Source organism: Mesoplodon mirus (assembly GCF_964341445.2).
Source record: "Mesoplodon mirus genome assembly, chromosome: X".
Taxonomy (NCBI): domain Eukaryota; kingdom Metazoa; phylum Chordata; class Mammalia; order Artiodactyla; family Ziphiidae; genus Mesoplodon; species Mesoplodon mirus.
The window spans coordinates 110,885,809-110,907,018 of NC_138981.1; the positions used below are offsets into that span (position 1 = coordinate 110,885,809).

The 21,210-nt window shown below is 39.7% G+C and overlaps 1 protein-coding gene across 8 annotated transcripts in view; it reads right to left on the minus strand.

The window, feature by feature from the left end:
• The window catches only part of SMARCA1 (SNF2 related chromatin remodeling ATPase 1), a 150,076-nt gene that overhangs the window by 63,473 nt on the left and 65,393 nt on the right, over nt 1-21,210 (minus strand). For 2 of the 8 annotated variants that reach the window (XM_082609586.1, XM_082609585.1), the window contains 2 exons: nt 17,647-17,757; nt 16,062-16,536 (listed from right to left, as the gene is read on the minus strand). In XM_082609586.1, coding sequence (XP_082465712.1) covers nt 16,465-16,536; nt 17,647-17,757 — 183 coding nt within the window. In that variant the 3' untranslated portion in view covers nt 16,062-16,464. Of the gene's footprint in view, nt 1-16,061; nt 16,606-17,615; nt 17,758-21,210 lie in introns of those variants that run through there. The other 6 variants (XM_082609590.1, XM_082609587.1, XM_082609584.1 and 3 more) reach the window with 4 other exon arrangements.

Genomic DNA, 21,210 nt, shown 5'->3' on the forward strand with positions numbered 1-21,210 from the left:
AAACCCAAACACATGGAGGCTAAACAATATGTTACTAAATAACCAAGAGATCACTGAAGAAATCAAAGAGGAAATCAAAAAATACCTAGACACAAATGACAATGAAAACACGACCGTCCAAAACCTATGGGATGCAGCAATAGCCGTTCTAAGAGAGAAGATTAAAGCAATACAATCCTACCTCAAGAAAAAAAAAATCTCAAATAAACAATCTACCCTTACACCTAAAGGAACTAGAGAAAAAAGAACAAACAAAACACAACGTTAGTAGAAGGAAAGAAATTATAAAGATCAGAGCAGAAATAAATGAAATGGAAACAAAGAAAACAATAGCAAAGATCAATAAAACTAAAAGCTGGTTCTTTGAGAAGATAAATAAAATTGATAAACCTTTAGCCAGACTCATCAAGAAAGAGAGAGAGAGGACTGAAATCAATAAAATTAGAAATAAAAAAGGAGAAGTTACAGTGGACACCACAGAAATACACAGCAACATAAGAAACTACTACAAGCAACTCTATGCCAATAAAATGGACAACCTGGAAGAAATGGACAAATTCTTAGAAAGGTATAACCTTCCAAAACCGAACCAGGAAGAAACAGAAAATATGAACAGCCCAGTCACAAGTAATGAAACTGAAACTGTGATTAAATATCTTCCAACCAACAATAGTCCAGGACCAGATGGCTTCACAAGTGAATTCTATCAAACATTCAGAGAGGAGCTAAAGCACATCCTACTCAAACTCTTCCAAAAAATTGCAGAGGAAGGGACACTCCCAAACTCATTCTATGAGGCCACCATCACCCTAATACCAAAACCAGACAAAGATACTATACAAAAAGAAAATTATCGATCAATATCACTGATGAATATAGATGCAAAAATCCTCAACAAAATACTAGCAAACAGAATCCAACAACACATTAAAAGGATCAAGTGGGATTTATCCCAGGGATGCAAGGATTCTTCAGTACACACAAATCAATCAATGTGATACACCATATTAACAAATTGAAGAAAAACCATATGATCATCTCAATAGATGCAGAAAAAGCTTTTGACAAAATTCAACACCCACTTATGATTAAAACTCTCCAGAAAGTGGGCATAGAGGGAAACTTCCTCAACATAATAAAGGCCATATATGACAAACCCACAACAAATATCATTCTCAATGGTGAAAAACTGAAAGCATTTCCTCTAAGATCAGGAATAAGACAAGGATGTTCACTCTCGCCACTATTATTCAACAAAGTTTTGGAAGCCCTAGCCATGGCAATGAGAGAAGAAAAAGAAATAAAAGGAATACAAATTGGAAAAGAAGTAAAACTGTCACTGTTTGCAGATGACATGATATTCTACATAGATAATCCTAGAGATGCCACCAGAAAATTACTACAGCTAATCAATGAATTTGGCAAAGGTGCAGGATACAAAATTAATGCACATAAATCTCCTGCATTCCTATACACTAAAAATGAAAGATCAGAAAAGAGAAATTAAGGAAACAATCGCATTCACCATTGCAACAACAAAAAATAAAATACCTAGGAATAAACCAACTTAAGGAGGTAAAAGATCTGTACTCAGAAAACTATAAGACACTGAGAAAGAAATCAAAGATGACACAAACAGATCGAGAGATATACCATGTTCTTGATTTGGAAGAATCAAGATTGTGAAAATGACTATACTACACAAAGCAATCTACAGTTTCAATGCAATCCCTATCAAACTACCAATGGCATTTTTCACAGAACTAGAACAAAAAATCTTAAAATTTGTATGGAGACACAAAAGACCCCGAATAGCCAAAGCAGTCTTGAGAGGAAAAAAAGGAGCTGGAGGAATCAGACTCCCTGACTTCAGACTATACTACAAAGCTACAGTAATCAAGACAATATGGTACAAGCACAAAAACAGAAATATAGATCAATGGAACAGGATAGAAAGCACAGAGATTAATCCACATACCTATGGTCAACTAGTCTAAGACAAAGGAGGCAAGGATACACAATGGAGAAAAGACAGCCTCTTCAATAAGTGGTGCTGGGAAAACTGGGCAGCTACATGTAAAAGAATGAAATTAGAACACTCCCTAACACCATACGCAGAAATAAACTCAAAATGGATTGAAGACCTAAATGTACGACCGGACACTATAAAACTCTTAGAGGAAAACATAGGAAGAACACTCTTGGACATAAACACAGCAAGATCTTTTTTGACCCACCTCCTAGAGTAATGGAAATACAAACAAAAATACACAAATGGGACCTAATGAAACTTAAAAGCTTTTGCACAGCAAAGGAAACTATAAAGAAGATGAAAAGGCAACCCTCGGAAGGGGAGAAAATATTTGCAAACAAATCAACAAAGGATTAATCTCCAAAATATATAAATAGCTCATGCAGCTCAGTATTAAAAAAACAAACAATCCAATCCGAAAATGGGCAGACCTAAATAGACATTTCCCCAAGGAAGATATACAGATGGCCAAGAGGCACATGAAAAGCTGCTCAACATCACTAATTATTAGAGAAATGCAAATTAAAACTACAATGAGGCATCACCTCACACCAGTTAGAATGGGCATCATCAGTAAATCCACAAACAACAAATGCTGGAGAGGGTGTGGAGAAAAGGGAATCCTCTTGCACTGTTGGTGGGAATGTAAATTGATACAGCCACTATGGAGAACAGTATGGAGGTTCCTTAAAAAACTGAAAATAGAATTACCATATGACCCAGCAATCCCACTATTGGGCATATACCCAGAGAAAAGCATAATTCAAAAAGACACACGCACCCCAATGTTCACTGCAGCACTATTTACAATAGCCAAGACATGGAAGCAACCTAAATGTCCATCAACAGACAAATGGATAAAGAAGATGTGGTACATATACAGTGGAGTATTAGCCATGAAAAGGAATGAGTCTGATTCATTTGTAGAGATGTTGATGGACCTAGAGACTGTCATACAGAGTGAAGCAAGTCAGAAAGAGAAAAACAAATATCGTATATTAATGCATATGTGTGGAATCTAGAAAAATGGTACAGATGAACCGGTTTGCAATGCAGAAATAGAGACACAGATGCAGAGAACAAACATATGGACACCAAGGGGGGAAAGTGGGGCGGGGGGCGGGTGGTGGGATGAATTGCAAGATTGGGATTGACATATATACACTAATATGTATATGTATAAAATAGATAACTAATAGAACCTGCTGCATAAAGAAAAGTAAAAAACAATTCAAAAATAAATTTAAAAATAAATAAATAAAACTATGTAAGGAAATTCTTGCTGTAAAAAAAAAAAAAAAAAGAAAAAAGAAAAAAGTGTGATTCCTGGACCAGCAGCATCGATATCACCTGGGAACTTGTTAGAACGCACATTCCCACAGAAGCAGAAACTCTGAGGGTGGAGCTCAGCAGTCTGTGGTTTAATAAGCCTTCCAGGTAATTCCAATCCAAGCTCCAGTTTGAGAACCAACCCCCTCAAGCTGGCTTTGCAAAGACCGCCAGCATTACCTGGAAATGTACTGCTGCTGCCCTTAGGGCATCTCGGGGTAATCCTCCCAGAGGAAGATTCTCCAGTTGGTCAGATTTGCTGATCAAGGAACTCACTTCCCTGCAGTGTGTGTACGCCTACCAGTTCCAGTATAAAATCCACCATCCCCAAGCAGCTGCAGGATGCAGTATATACTCTGAACCAGGAATCATAGACAGGCCCAGGAATTGAAGATTTGAAGATGCCACCTAAAAGTTATCGACACTGAGTCTGATAAGCAGGTTTTAATGTGCTCTTTTCATATTACTTCTAGATAAAATTGGATTGCCTTCCTCCTGGAAGTGGGGGTAGCAGGTGTTTGTGGCTGAGGTGTAATAGACCGTTTTAGGCAGAGGCAACTTTGGTCCTGCATGGAGGAGAAAGGTTGGTGTACCAACGGACAAGAAACAGACTACAGGGACATGTCAGTTACTGCCTGTTAGTCCACTTCCTGCCTGCACCCTCTGCTGCTCATGCTGCCAACTTTTATATCACATGACCTTGTCCTCTAGCCATAGGGTGTACCCTTGACCCAGGCGCAATCAAATCAATCAAAACACTTACCTACGATGTGACCTGATGTAGAAGATGATCTGTACCCCTTTGAGTCTCGCAGTAAAAAAGGTGAAGGCTGAAGCAGTCAGAAATGACAGCTGAAGCTTACCAAAACTGCCCTGAGGAGGAGAAGGATCTATGAAGGGTCATAGCAAGGCAAAGTAACAACAAAAACAGAATGCATTGCACAGCATGGGCTTCCAGGAAACAAAATCAGTAGGCCATCCATCCATTAAGGCTAATCACAGAGAGAAGCAGAGATACTGAGAGAGAATGACAATGACAGGGACAGTGAGAGAGACATCATGGAATCCTGGAGAGAGACGGAAAGCATAACTACCTGGATTGCTGTGTCCTTAGGATTGGTGTCCTTAGGAGAGCCACCTTTCCGTGTTTAGATGGTCAGTTACTGAAATGCCTGAGGAGGGGGCTATTTAAATTAGTTTGAGTGTAAGAGCATGTGAGGGCGATTAACAGGATGAGGGAGACCCAGAGTCTATTAGAAAGACAAAGACAATGAAAGAAAGAAACAGAGAGAAATACACACAGACCAACAGAGACAGACAGTGCCTATGGATGCAAAGCTTGAAGGGCATTCTGTCAGAGACAGGTTCATGGCCACAACCCCTTCTCCCAGGAGTTTAACCCGAAGTCCAATTAAATGAAGAAAGAATGAATGAATGCACAAATGAATAAATAATAAATTAATAAATTTTAAAAGGAATATGTAAAGCTAATGACCTTTGTCAGGATGGACACAGGTGACGCTGGCCAAGGCCCAGTGGCAGAAAGAGCAACAAAGCTTCTGAGATCAAATCAGTATGAGAGTAGCAAGAGATGGCACTAGTGGGCCAGACCTTGCCCAGTATAGTCAAAGAGGAACAGAAGGACTGGGTCTGCGCGGTGGCAAACCCAGCAACCAATCTCAGCCCTGCTCTTCTGGTGGGTGTCCTGAAGAAAAGTTAGTTAATGTTTCTAAAGAGCTCAAGTGTTCGAATTTCAGACCAGTTTTTTTTTGTTTGTTTGTTTGTTTGGCCATGCCGCACAGCATGTGGGATCTTAGTTCCCCGACCAGGGATTGAACCCGTGCCCCCTGTGGTGAAAGAGCAGAGCCCTAACCACTGGACCACCAGGGAATTCCCCAAACAAGTTTTTGATAGAGCACCTTAACTCAGTGGTGGCCTGGGTGAGGATCTCACTCAGGGGCCTGGGAAGTGATGGGAGTGGGAGTGTTCTGCCCCAGACTTATCAGTTCAGTCATCACACGTGGCAATGCACAGTCCAGCACCAGCAATGGCCTCAGTGGCAATCAAAGGATCACAAACCTTGCCAACTTCAGTGGCAGCAAAAGTGGCATGGAGGGACTTCCCTGGTGGTCCCATGGTTCAGACTTTGTGCTTCTACTTCAGGGGGCCAGGGTTTCATCCCTAGTCGGAGAACTAAGATCCTGCATACCTGCACGGTGTGGCCAAAAGAAAAAAAAAAGTGACATGGGAAGGCTGTTCTGAAGTAAACAACTTAGGGTAGCAAAGGTGGAGGTTTCCAGCCTCAAAAGGGTGTATCTGAATTCTGGCCCAGTGCCAAGAGAGGAGTAGCAGGACCCGCCCTAAGCCTTGGTAAACATGTGGGGCCCTAGGGCATTCCAAGACAACACAGGACATTTGCTCTTACGGCCTCTATTCTGACCCTGCCATTTTGACCCCCAGGACATTTTTGTTCTGAATTTTGCTCTTGCCTCCACCCAGAGTATGGACCATTCAGGTTAGAGGAATTTAATTTTACTAGGTGTTTAATACCTCTGTTTCAACTTATAAGACATTTCTTGGAATGTAACTAGGGATTTGATGCCTTGAAAGCAGCTGAGCCCAGGAGAGGAAAGACACCATGTGCTAATCTTCCCAGTTATAGAATCCTCCTGCTTTACCAGTTTATAGCAATGATAACCTCCAGCATGGTGCCTGAGAAAGAAAGAAAAAAAAAGGCAGCCTCTGAAATCTGAAAGCTGGTAGCCTGGTGCTCACAGCTAGGCCATGTTATTCTTCTATTGCACATTAATAAGTTTGCATAAAACTAACTTCAAACAAGGTTATCCTCAGAATGTGAGACAAAACAAGGACACTTCATAATTTTGAGTAAAAGTCAAGGTCACTGTGTCCCAAACCAACTACCAAACACTGTCCCCTCTTGGCGAAAATGAGGAACTGCTATTTCTTTACCAGTTACAGCTTTATTCTCTCTCCAGCTGATCCCCCCTATAAAAAAGATTTTATTGAGATACCCAGTCACAGAATTGTCCCTGATTTCTGACAGAATCAATCTAGAACGAACCCTCTTTTCCTTAGATCCTCCCTCTACCTAACTAAAGCCCAAATCCTATAATAGGCTCTTTCTACTATCCTCTCACTGAGACACCCCATGGTTCCCCAAGGAGTGTACTCACCCTCCCTGTAACAAGAAATAAACCCAACTTGATCAACTCAGGTGTGTTCCCAGTGGGCTTTAGCTGAAGGGCATTGGCATGCCCCTATAATTCATTCTTTTAATTGATTTATTTTGTCTTTATTGTATGTTTGTGTGTATGTGTGTGTTTTGCATGGAAGGTGGAAAGACATAAACTTTCAACATCATATTTATGATTTTGGAGGGGTAATAGAGTTTTACATGTTGAGTGTAAAATATCTACAAAAAGTTTAAGAAGAACAGGTAACTAGCCATAATTATATTAGGAGAAACTGCCTGTTTAGGTTGTACTATGATAAGTAATGTTAATTATTAAACCACCTGAGTCTTTTAATGGAAATTTGGTGACATTTTACCAAAATGGGTGTCAATTGGGGGGCTCAGGGATGCATAACATTTTTTCCCATTTAAAGTAATGGTAATGGTGATTGCAACTTTGATTCAGGAGGATTTGCACCAAGGGAAATTGCCAGGAACAAATCACAAGGGGAAAGATTATACTCATAAGCACTGGATGTGCAATAGCATAGATCCACCCTGAAGAATGGGAAATTTCTGGAACACCTGAGGGGAGGTGCTCACAATTTCCTCATGGAATCACTAAGAAATGAATATCAATTTCCAAGTCATAATAAATATAACTGGTAGACCTAATCGACACAAGATAAAATGGTCCATGTCTAAAACAGCACAGGGTAAAATTTATTAGAAACAAAAAACTGAGAAAAAGACAAGTCATTTGTAACACTGGAAACTGAAAACTGACCTGAGAAAATTTAGACTTGGTGGAAATAACCACCATAGAAAAACATGGCAAGTTGTGAAATTGCACAAGATAAAATTTTTTACTGACTATAATTTTACAGAAAAATCACACGTTCTTAAAAAATTTAGACATGTAAAATTTGACCGAAGGAAACAGACTTTGATAAAAATAATGTCCACAAGTTACAATTTACAATGCAAAGTAAATTTTACTATGAAAAATAGCTTATTGATAAAGCAAATCCTTACTGTAAACTTAAAATGAAACTAATGAATCCCAATGAAAATACTCTCAGTAGAATAAAAATACAAATGGAACAAATCTGTACAGTTTAGAAAATCGATCAAGGACTTTAGTTGGCTTAAGGGAATTTGTTTCAATAAAAATTTGCTCAATAAGAAAAATCATCAATGTTGGGGTATTAGTTAGGATATAGCTCCATATACCAATGACAACAAAAATCAAAAGCAGTGGCTTAAACAGATGGAAAACTATTTCTCTCTCAAGATAAAGTCTGGAAGTGGGAGCACCTAAGGGCTGGCCAGGCAGTACCATGGTCATCAGGGACCCAGGCTCCTTCTATACAGCTGCTACACTGTCCTTGAGGTGCATCCACATAACTCAAGATGGTTGCTCAAACTCCAGCCATAATAGCCACATTCCAACTAGCAGGAAAGAGGAAAGGAAGAAGAAAACCTCTCCTTTTAAGGACACTGTCCTTAAGTTGCAATGTCACTTGTTTACATCTCATTGGTTGAAATTTAGTATGCAGCCATAGCTAGCCACAAAGGGAACTGGGTAATATAGTCTTTTAGCCAAGTGGCAATGTGAACATCTGAAAATAGATATTCTTATTACTAAGCAAGAAGTAAAAGATGTATATTGGGAGGCAATTAGCAGTCTCTGTCTCTTTTAGCATAATTGTGATATACATGCTTGTACTCAGAAACAGGGCATCCAAATGTTCTTGTAGCTAAATAGATGGGGGATCCAAATTGTTGGCTCAAAAACACTAGTCCAAATGGTAGAGTCAAAAAGGCAGGTACAAAATATCTTTGTGCCCTTCACAGACACATCAGGAAGGAAGGTTCTAAGTGACTGACTCTGGACTTTCCACTGAGCTGTGTACATGGGGACTCAATGCTATAATCTGGGGTGCTACTAGAGGACTGTTATTTGCACACTAACTGTAAAACAGGATACCTCAACAGCAGAAGCTCGTGGTAGATTCCCCTCCACCCCCATCTTGTATCCAGACCTTTTGCAGTGTAACTTTGCAGCATCTCCCCTCGAGAAATGGAGTCAATTTCCCTATCCCTTGAATCTGGTCTGGCCTTGTGATTCGCTTTGACCAGTAGAATCTAGAATGAAATCCAAGCCTGAGTCTCAAGGTGGCCTTGCAAGCTCTTGCTTTTTCTTTTGGATCCCTGCCAAGCTGCTGTGTGAACAAGCCCCAGCTAACCTGCTGGATGATAAAGAGACATGTGGTCAAGTTACTCCCATTGCCCAAGCCAACAATGAGTGACTCCCCACAACCAGGGTCACCTAACTGACCGTAGTAGACATGTGAGTGAGCCCGGTCAAGACCAAATGAACCACCCACTTGAGCCCAACCCACAGAATTGTGTTAAATAAATGGTTGTTTTAAGCCACTAAGTTTTAGAGTGGCTTGTAGCAAAAGCTAACTGATGCAGAGCCTAACTAAAATAAAGCCAAACCAAGCTCAGTTATCATCAAAGCCTGAAGCTGACAATTCTGAATATTCTCCTTAGCATATTAAGTCCAAAGCCCTGCACCCTGGGAGATACAACCACTAGTTAACAGTTCCATGAGGCTTGGGCAGTGCATCTTGCCATGCTCCAGCACCTAGCATTGTGGAAGATCTCCACATGAAGAAAATTATGGCATGTAAATTATTCACACATGGTTTATATTGCTTTTCTTAACTATAAAATAAAAGTGAATCTTTTAAAGACATAGTCCATCCATATTCAAATTTTAGCAGATGTGCATTTATAATACAGCATATGAAAGAATCACTTTTTCTCCTATCATGACCAGCAACAGTTGCCACCTCCCAGAAGACTCAAAATACTGTGACACTGTCATACAATTAACCACTGTTCTCAAGGACTCATGTTCACTGACAAACTGTCTCACCAATAATCACAAAATACGGTAAATAAGAAATCCCACATAGGTGATACGATTCTCATGAGAAGTTATCAAGTTTGCATTCTTATTATAATGGTACTTCTTGTGATATCTTTTACGCTCATCAGTGTTCCAGCCATATACCAACATGGAATCAACCACAGGCCATAGGAACTGACCTGGCTACAGAAGCTGAGCATCTAGGCAGTGTAGCATAGTGTCCATATTGGCCTCCAGGGGAAGGGGTTCAGAGCTCCTCTCTGGTCCTCTTCCTATCTCTTACAGGAGTCGTGGAGGAATGCCGAAGTGATGGGTAAGATTCCCGAACACTTGTTGAATCACAGTTTCTTGTGGGTGGAGCCTTGAGAATATAAACAATCCCATATGGATGGAATGCCTCTTTCTGGATTCATTCCCTCTGGAGCTGGTAGCTGTGAGTTTTTTTTCTCATAGTAGTGGCAAATTCTGAGATTTGATTTTGGTCTAAGGGAAATGCTACGCTATTCATCCTGCTTTGGTTCTGAGTTCCAGGCTGCCTCTACCCTAAGCTGCCTTGTGATCAAGCCCAGCTCAGTAGAGTCCTGAACTAGGGTTTGGAGCCAATGTGCAAGTTAATAAAATGTTACTTTGCATTCTTTTGACACTCTTTCATGCATATGCATCCCTTGTGGAACATCAAGAGTGGTAGGGCCAAGGCACAATTTAAGTGTTCCTGAGTTCCCTGGCCTAATACCACCATAATTCCATCCCTTAGTAGTACCTGGACCTTATCTCCACTCCTAACACTGACATGGTCTCAGTAGACAGAGCAGAACTATGTCCCAGAAACGGACATTTAGAGAGCAAAGTCCCACAAAAGAGATTGAGGTTCAGTTTCCAGACTTTAAGCACTATTCTGCAGGCACAGACTATAATCTCCCATGAGTAACAGGCGGGTGTTGTTATTGGTGCAAATAATCATCTTAGGAGCTAGCCTTGTTCCTGACTTCAAAGTGCAGAAGCAGCAAGGTCTGCAACACGACCTAGGTCTCCCTAAAAGAAGCAGTGTGACATTTTTGGCCTATTGGATGGTTAGATCCAAACAGTCATATGGCCAACTAGATGGCAGGTCCAGATTCTGTTCCTCTTAATCTTGTTTTAACCTGCATCCAGGGATAAAGAGAAAATGATGATGAGATAAAATTCTGGGGTATCGTGTGCCTTCTCTGAAGTTTTCTGAGTCCCTTCTCCACCATATGTTCTCATGCTGACTCTGATTTGGGCATCATCTAAATCCTAATCTACGAATTTGTAGAAAGAAGATAAAGGGATAGAGTAACAAAAAATAACAGTTAGTGATTTGCAAGGTTTAATCAGGAGACAATACATTCCTTGCGATGGCTGTTCTGATCACGTATCTTCAGTGAGCATCAGCCAAGCTCCAATCGTGGTTGTGGATTTCAGAGACTTCCACAGTGGGATGCAATCACTGCAGGGAGGTAGAGTTCACTAGTAAAAAAGATTGAGGCCTTTATTGCCTGGGGAAGGTAGCCTCATGGACTGAGTTGGAGAGGAAAATTTCAGGAAAGAAAAAACAAGTCCAAAAGTCAAAAAGACTTTAAATAATGCCTATACCTAGAATGCCCTGGCTGTGAGAATTGGATTGGCCCAGACACAGTGGAAGGCCTTTACCAGGTAACATGATTACAGGATATTTTAAATGAACTAAAAACTCTTGTCCAGGAGATAATTTGAGCTCTAGGAGTGATGGAAGGCAAACTAGGAAAGAATTAGGAAATTAAGGAAAAGAAGAAACACTGAGGTCTCAGAAACCATGATGGACATATACGAAAGGAAAAAAGGGCATACAAAGATATAACCAGACCTAACTGTAATCAGCTATCACGAATGTAAGGGCGGCCATCTATCCAACACACACTGGGAAACAGCAGATGGAATACCATGCCAACCTTAGTAGAAAATGGGTAAATTACCATATTTTGGCAATGCTCTCATATGGCCAGTACAAAAACTAAGCGGCATTTGGAGACTTACAGTTGATTCTAGGACAGAGGTAAATAAGGTATCAATCCCAGTTGAGATGATGGTCACATACCAAATACTCTAGCAAAGATGGGACCTTATTCAAAGATCTTTTCTGTCTTGGATATAGCAAATAGGCTTTAGTGTCTACCACTGAAGGAGATATGTTAGTTCAAAACTGTATTCATGATGGGAGGTAGACAGTTGGACATAAATAATACTCACCATCAACCTCCCATAGATATATGGAGACCCTAAAAAATAGGCCACATAATTTGATAGTCCTACATATAGACAAATCTAGTATCATGTCACAGAAGGAAGATCAGAAATTAGCCAAGCATACCTTGGGGGCAATATGGAAGGCAAGGTTGAAAGTCAAGGGAAGGATATAGCTTGAATCTGACTACAGTGGCCTAGATGAAAGTTTCCCCAATGGGAAAGCAATGTATCAGGAAAGGGACAAATAATCAAGTCACTAGACCAACAGATGAATAAAAAAGCCTGCTATCACCAGGCTTCTGTAATGGTTACATGGCACAGTACAATGAGAAAGGCCAACACGTGGTCCAGTTACCTAAATGAACCACTGCTACAGCAAAGGGGCACCAACCAGCATGAAGAACACTTAAAGAGACAATAGCCCGGGTACTAGCTTTGGCCTTACCAAAAACTTGGGAACCTTTAACTTCTGCCTGATAATAATTCCCAGTACCATAGCTATCAGTGATACAAGAAAGTCTGGTTTGTTAATGGAGAGAAATGAGAACCCAGTACTTTGTACCAGTGCAAAATATCCTGGGCCAGTCTCATCATACACTGTCCACACGGGGGTAGATCTTCTAAGAACAGATCAATGATATACTATCCAGTCATTATTCTCCTTAAACACCCCACACCTTTTTATGAAATAACTAAGGGCTAAGAAGAGCTATGCATACAAGGTGAGTGTATTAATTTGGGTTTCCTCAGAAGCAGACCCTGAGACAAAGATTCTAATGCAAGTAGTTTATTTAGGAGTTGGCCCAGAAAACACTCAAGACAGGAGTGAGGAAGTGAGACAGGGAAATGAAAGCAGTCAATAAGGAGCATGTTATCAACACAGCCACTACTGCGGGAGACTGGAGCTTCATCCCATGAGTAAACTCTGGGGAACCATACAGATGACATACCTTAGAGTGACCTTTCTTAAGGGGTGTGAGAGCTGTTGCACTTACACACCAACTCCAATCAGCTTTTAGTCGAGAGCCACTCTGCGGTGTTAACCCTCTTCCAGCCTCCTGTGCAAAGGGTAGAAAAGCCTTCAAGGCCTCTGATAAAGCCCTCAGATAAAAAGATACTGGCAGTTAGAAATCAGCTGGAGCACACAGAAATAATACGGTGGAGGGATAGGGAACAACTACGTGTACCTGAACCACAGGAAAATCTTACGCCTTGTCTATTGGGGAGGGTAGCTTAGGCAGACTGAATGAAGGAGACACGGGGTAGAATACTGATAGAAGTTTGAAATTTGATGGCAACTGGAGGATTTCAAAAAAACACCTGGAGAGAAAGCATGCGCACACCAGCATCATCATTGAAACTGGCCCGGGAATCTGTACTAGCTGCATTGGCTACTGCACCATAGAGGAGAAACAACAGACCACACTGGGGACCTTTGCCAATAACTGGGAAAAATAGCATTTCATTTTGGTGACAGTAGATAGTTTCACGAGTTACGTAGAGGCTTTTCAAACCAAACACCCAGCAACTAAGATAGCTGCAAAGATTCTAGTCCAACAACTTCTCTTAACTAGGAGGTCTCATATAATGGACCAAATTTGGGGGTATATTTCATGGGAGAACGTGTGATCTGATAAGAATCTGGGTTTTCCAGACAGCATAAGCACTAGTAGGCCAGGGAGCCAGAAGGAACTGTGTGATAAAGACTGAGAGACAAGCAGCTATGATGAAAATGAGAGATTTCTGAGGTCTCTGCCTTCTTTGATTCTAAGGAAATTAGGGCCCGCGTATCCAATGGATCAAAACAGATGCTTTACTAGGGCCTCTGTGGGAGCCTGAGGGTTACTGGTAAACCTATTCACCTCTTGTCTTCTACAGAGAGGCCTTGAGTAAAGGAAACCACTCGGAGTCCCTGTACTTCTACTCACTTCCCTCCTTCACATTCTCCAAACAAAGAAGCAGGTTGGGTCAGATTCCAGTACAATCTGTAGACCGCTTTTACTGGTGGGCTGGATCACTGTGCATTTGTCAAATTGTATTCATACATACAGCACTCTCTTCTGCTGCTTCTGGTCTCTGAGCAGCTGACTTGGTAAACTGACTATCCTGCTCCCTCAATTCAACACGGCAGCCAGGTCTAGTGTTACTATCCTATCAGTCTAGGCCTCTTGTGTGAAATGGGATTTATTTCTTAGGAGTTTTAAATCTTCTGTGACACTTTAATTTCTCTGTGGAAAATTGACAATAAGAGGGATTTAAAATAGAGACTTGGGGCATTCTGCATCCCCAACATTGTGTTGGTTGGACTGTGCTATCATCAGGTGTTCGCTGTATGGACCTCCTTGGTAGGCTATGTTCAACAATGACGCTGTACATAATCTAGGAGAGCTAGATTTCACATCTCTTTGGTCCAAGAAAGAGCCATGATACAGCCAGGGAAATGGCCCCATGAAAAGGCTGACAGAACTTACCTGCAGATTTTCTCTCTTAAAGTAGATGGTCACATACAGCTTAGCCATTAACCCCTTTGGGTTAACAGAGAAAGAACAAGAAGTAGAGATTGTTAAGCTTCCATGAAAGAAGTTCAAAGACACTAATTGTACCGGCTCCCACCCTCCATCTTCATTTCTCCCCAAGAAATGCTGAACTGATTGATCAGAGTCCAGTACCCTCACTGGGCTATTTTTCAGTGCACAGAACTTGGGGGTATTAATAAGACCCTCTAAGGTATAATTTTCTCCATCTCAGATGACTGGAACTTTTAATCTCATTGGAGTGGAAAATTCCAAGATTTCATTTTGGGCTTAATAGTTCTGGATTGAAGTTTGGAGCCAAAGCACCAGCTAGTGAAGTATTACTTTGCTTACCTTTGCCTCTTTTGTGGACCTTATAGAAAGGGCAGTTAGGCCAAGGACAGACTTGGATATCTCTGGGTCCCTTGACCTAATATCATTATAAACTCATCTCTTAATAGCACCCTAATTTCATCCAACCTCCAACAGAGTACAAGAGTCTAAGTCCTAATAGTGGAAACAGTAAAAAGAATCCTATCAGGAGCATGGCAGTAAGAAATATGAAGTCTGGACAATGAAAAAAGACTTGGAAGAGTCCAGCAGACAGTGGGTTGTCATTCTAGAAGATCTATTCCTATGTTGCAGAACCCCAATGAGAATGAGGATGTGAAAGACGCTGACTTGCACTCAGGGCTACCCAAGGTTTGCCAGTGGTACACTAAATAGAGTCCGATAGGAAATGCAAAAGATCTTGGGAGGGGGAGAGAGCAACTCTTTAGTGGTCCAAATTTTGTTTTGATAACAAACACCACTGTGCTGCATTCCCAGCTTTGCTTATTTGCCATGTGTTTCACACTAGGTTCTGATCCATTTTCCCTGTTCCCTTATGACCTGACCTTGACTGATTAGTCGCACACTAACAGTTTCGTGTGACAGCCCCTGTGGCAGAGGCAGTAACGTAAAAACATTCCATTTGTTCCCCTACATTTGCCAGTCCTCTTGCACATACACAGGACCATGTGACTAGTTTTGGACAATGAAATAGAAATGGATGTGACATTTGTCACTTCTGGGCTGAGGCAATAAAGAGCCTATATGCAATTCTTTTTCTCCTACAGCGGCAGCTGAATAGGCCACATGTTCCAGATGGTACAGCTGTAAAACAGTGGAGCCTCAGTCAGCCTCGAGCCTTGAGGGACTATGTGGAGCAGATCTCCTCCCAGAGTGGGGTATGTGGTGTGGGAAAGGTAGAAGCTCTTGGTGTGCAAAGCTTCTGATGCTCTGAGATTATCTGTTATCTGACTGTACTTGTATTCCTATGGAAGACCCTCCCCCTTTCTTCTGCATGCATAGCACTTACTTCATACTCTTAACTTAGTTGTTAATAAATCTACATGTTATACCCAGACTCCCCTGGACTGGCTCTATGGGACAAAAGATCAGGCACAAGTCAGCAAGCAAAGCTTTAACTTTCAACCAAATACATAGTTGTGAGCAATTCAATTCAGTAAACACAACTATTTTCTACTGCACAAAAAACAGGAAATAATTAAATTTCTTATAGACATTTCTTTATTATACTTTCCCACTTGAATATTTAGAGAATAATTTAAATGTAATGCATACTGACAGCAAGCACAGTATCAAATATTAGTTTTTTAAATTTTTTCTGTTCTCACCCTTTATTCCTTTAGGAAAAAAATATTTAGATGACCTCAAAGAAACAATTATTATGCTAATCACAGTATGCAGTAACACGTACAAGCCCATACTCAATAGAAAAGAAAGCAACAAAGAAGTGAAAAAGTCTTTCTCCTCAAATCATTTTAATTCAATTTTCCACAGCCATATAAATTTAAAGTATGAAACAACAATAATACAGCTATAGAATCTAGGTTCTCTTTCAAAGCAGCGGCATATAAAACATAGAAAAGCTAAAACCTCAGCACAAGCTTCAAAAGAACAAGGACTGAGAGGATTTTGATGAAGACATGAAATGCACAAAATACAGTACACAAAAATACTAGAATGCATAAAATATAAAGCTACACATTTCAGGTAGAAAGCATTGTAAAATATATAAAATATGCAAGAAATCAAAACCAAAGAGATTTTTCTTAGAGTACCATGAATACACTGGAACTGGCAATTAGCATTTGAAGATGGGAACAAGAAAATAGCAGTTTCCCATTTAAAACTTTATTTCTAGGCTTTAGGATTTCACCTTCTTGACATCCTTCTTTCCAGAGCTCTCAGTAGCTGACTCTGCTTTTCTTTTCTGTGACTAAAATGGAAACAGATTTAATGTTCTGCTCCAATATGCACATTTTTAAATGGCCCAACAATGTTAAATCTAGGATGTAAATGCATTAAAAAAAAATTTTAACATGAATATTCACTTAAATGTTATACTCACATTTAATGTTCTGTATAGCCCAACAAACTATGTAACCCAATGTAAAATAACCTCCAAACATGTTTCTTTTTAAGAAAAGACATAAAATACCCATCAAAAATAGTCATCAAGTTTCTACTTACACATGGTACTATAAATGTATGCTTATCTTAAAGAGCTACTTAATACTTAAAGTTTTCTGGGAAAAATGTTATTTATGAGTGTATTATTTTTTTAATCTTATGACAGATGTTAACATACCATATTTCATATATTCTATGATGCACATTTGTTTCCCACTTTAGCATCTCTGAAATCGGGATGCATCCTATAATTGATGACAAATCATAGTTACTTGGCAGCAGTTTTTCTTAGTGGCACATAAAATAATGCTGTGTCTTACAATGGAATGCATCTTAGACTTGATGAAATATGGTAGTTTACTTAACCACACTCAAATAGTATGATCTATTAAAGAGTATTTGAAATTGTAACTATACAAGGCAACCTGACTGAATTAAAATTAAGTCATCTTATTATTCAACAGTTAACTTATTACCAAGTAAAGCTTTGCTGTCTCCTCAAAGTTCTTATTTGCACTCATAGTTCCACAAACATCAGAAAACTTATTTGATCAAATCAGAACTCACAGTTTCAACCTCAGTCCCACCCCACCCCACCCCTCTCCTACTCCCCATGACAACTCTAGTCTCAATTCAAAGGATTTTACTTGCATTATACTTCTGCTTAAAAGTCATGAGGAATTTTTTAAAAAATACTGAGCCCTGTTACTATGGGAGTTCCTAACCATATGTTCTACAAACAAATAGGAAGCATGTGGTTGTAGTGTAATTCTTTTTCTGTCAAAAACAAATCAGCATTTCATAAAACCAGTTTTTATAATAGGTATCACTATGGCATTAAACATAATATAGGCATTTTAATTATGTAAAAAAAATGGGATCTACCTAAAAGTTAGGAAAATGCTGAAAATTTTACCATTGGAGTTTTAGTTGCCCGTTTCTTCTTTTCTGCTCTCTCTCTTTCCTCAATTTCCATATTTTCTTTCTCAATCAATGAAATCAGAGTATTACAGCGTCTCTGGAATTCCTAAACCAATTAATACAAGACTTTTAATTTCTTCAACCCCGGCACAATCTTTAAAAATTGGTAATTCTTTAACTGTATCATTGTTGTGATACAGAATTTCTAAGTTGGTATTCTTCAGAACAATATTCATACAGAGTATATTCCACCAAAAATATGAGAAGTGGATAAATATCATTCAGTGGGTAAATAAATTGTGGTACATCCATACATTGAAATACTACTCAGCAATAAAAAGGAAAGAAGTATTGGTATATGCAACAACCTGGATGAACCTCAATGGAATGACGCTGAGTGAAAAAAAGCCAATCTCAAAAGGTTACATACCATATTGTTCCATTTATATAGCATTCTTAAATGGAAGTTTAGAAATGGAGAACATATCAATGGTTGCCAGGGGCTAAGGAAAGGGGGGAGAGTGGGTGTGACTATAAAGAGCTAGCACAAGGAAGTCTTGTGGTGGTGCTAGTTACACATATCTATGTGTGATAAAATTGCACTGAACTACACACACGTGCGCGTGCACACCCCCTCCCCCCGACACACACAAGCGCATTTATAACCAATGAAATCTGAATAAGCTCTGTGGATGGTACTAATGTCAATTTCCTGGTTGTGACACTGTACTGTATTTATGAAATATGTTACCATCTGGGAAAACTAGGTGAAGGGTGCATGGGCCCTCCCTGTACATTTCTTTACAACTTCCTGTGAATCTTAAGTACTTTGAAAGAAAAAGTTAACAAAAATCACATAAACAAAAAAATAAGAGGATGTCCTATTGTCAAAGCACATTTTGGAAGTACTCAGTTTACAAAAGTCAAACAGATTTCTTTTCTACAGGGCTGCTCACAGCCTTTAAGCTCCTAATGAGCATTGTCAACCACTAGGGTAGGCGATGTAAGAAGCAAGCAATTCCCCAAGCTATTCAAACAGCAGAACTCTCTTCTCAAAGGACATCTCGTGGGATCAGAGTTCTGAGGAGGGTGTCTCAGGAGGTGTCACTAATGCATTTGTTAATTCAGAGCAAACAATAGCTGAAAAGATTCCCACATTAACCTTGCCACTACCTATATATTTCACTGCCAGCAAATCAATGCATCCAAACTATAAACAGTTTTTATGAACATATGGTGAGCATTAAACATATGATTAATATGGATGCTCATGTATATTAACCCTGTACACTTTGCTGTATTTTAAAGGTAAATAAGTTTAATATCAAAGGATAAATAACATTTAAAAATGATTTTTTTTTGTATAAGCAAAAATATCTGGGGCTTCCCTGGTGGCGCAGTGGTTGAGAGTCCGCCTGCTGATGCAGGGGACATGGGTTCGTGCCTCGGTCCGGGAAGATCCCACATGCCGCGGAGCGGCTGGGCCCGTGAGCCATGGCCGCTGAGCCTGCGCGTCCGGAGCCTGTGCTCCACAACGGGAGAGGCCACAACAGTGAGAGGCCCGCATACCGCAAAAAAAAAAAAAAAAAAAAAATCTGATAAAATATAAAACAGCTAAACCCTCAAATAAAAATGTAGATTTATTGGCAATTAAGAACTCCAACCAAAAAATGGTCCAAGTACAAGAATAGAAAACTCATAGGACTCCCCTGGTGGTCCAGTGGTAAAGAATTGCCTTCCAATGCAGGAGACGCGGGTTCCATCCCTGGTCAGGGAACTAAGATCCCACATGCCGCGGGGCAACTAAGCCCATGTGCCACAACTACTGAGCTTGCACGCCTCAACAAGAGAGCCTGTGTGCTGCAAACTACAGAGCCCACGCACCACAACTAGAGACAGAAAACCTGCATGCTGCAACTAGATAGAAGCCCGAGCATCGCAATGAAGAGACTGCGTGCCATAATGAAAGATCCTGCATGCCTCAGTGAAGATCCTGTGTGCCACGACTAAGACCTGATGCAGCCAAAAAATTAATAAAAATAAATAAATAAAATAAATATTTTTTAAAACTCATAAAAAATTAAAATGTCCATATATTAAAAATTTTTTTCAAAGAAATGCAAAGTAAAACAATGATACATTTATTAAATTAGCAATGACACGTTCATGCAAGTGTGTGTGTGTGTGTGTTTGTGGTGTGTGTATCCGGTGTTGGCAATAAGATGAAATGGGAGCTCTCATTCATTGATGATGGGATGCCAATGTTAAAAGTTGTGCCCCCCACAAAATCTGTAAGTTGAAGTCTTAACACCCCTGCAATGTGACTGTGTTTGGAGAGAGGGCCTTTATGGAGGTAATTAAGGTTAAATGAAGTCATAAGGGTGGGGCCCTAATCCGATAGGTCTGGTATTCCAAGAGGAAGAGACACCCAGAGATCCCTCTTTTCTCTCTCTCTCTCTCTCCACTCACACAGAAAGGGTCATGTGAGGACACAGCAAGACGACCCCATCTACAAGCCAGGGAGAAAGGCCTCACCAGGAACCAACCTTCCTGGCACCCTGATCTTGGACTTCCAGTCTCCAAAGCCATGAGAAATTTGTTTAAGCCACCCCATCTACAGTACTGTGTTATGGCAGCCCAAGCAGACTAAAATAATATCTTTCTAGAAAGTAATTTGGGAATATCAATGATACATCTTAAAATTTTCATACTCTTTGAATGAACAATTCCACTCCTAGATGCTTAATGTAAGGCAATAAGAGATGTATACAAAGATTTACAGAACAATATTTAGAGCAGTGCCATTTTTAGCAGAGAAATACTGGGAACTAAATTTTGGGTACTTTGTCAATTACCATATACATATATACACATCTTACTATATATGTATATACACAGCATAAATACCTGAGAGAGTACTAACTACATACAGTGTTACTAGTGGTTAACAGCAGCTATTTCTGAAAGTAGGAGCAATGGTAACTTTTATTTTCTTCTTTATACTAGCATGTATTTTCTAAATTTTCTGCAATGAACCTTTAGGTCTTAGGCAATCTAACATTTTTAAGAAATGGCAAATTTTTTAAATACAGTTTTATCTTTCCAAATAAAAGCTAGAAAAATGGCATACAGAATCAACTATTCAAGCATTTTCTACTCTGTAGAATTCAAGCCCAAAAGAAGGCAGAAAACCAAAGATAGTCTAGCCAGAAAAAAATTCTTCATTAACAAGTTATTGTTTGACTATTAAAAATAACCTTACAAAACACTGGTACATTCACGCATTTTGTGCATCCTCAATTACCCAAGCTTAAATAATTTAGGAAAAATAACACTGGAATTTTCCTTACTTACCAAAACAATAGTGGTATCTTTAATATGCAGACCAAGCACTCTTCACAGCTTCATTCAGTAACACACATACAAATTAAACAGCATGTTATTCAATTTATCTATTATAGAAAGGGCTAAGTTGACCCCGATGAGATTTGATTGTTGGTTTCTAGGGAGACTAGATAGAGTCTTTATGTGAAGCTGATTCTTGAATCATTAAGCTATA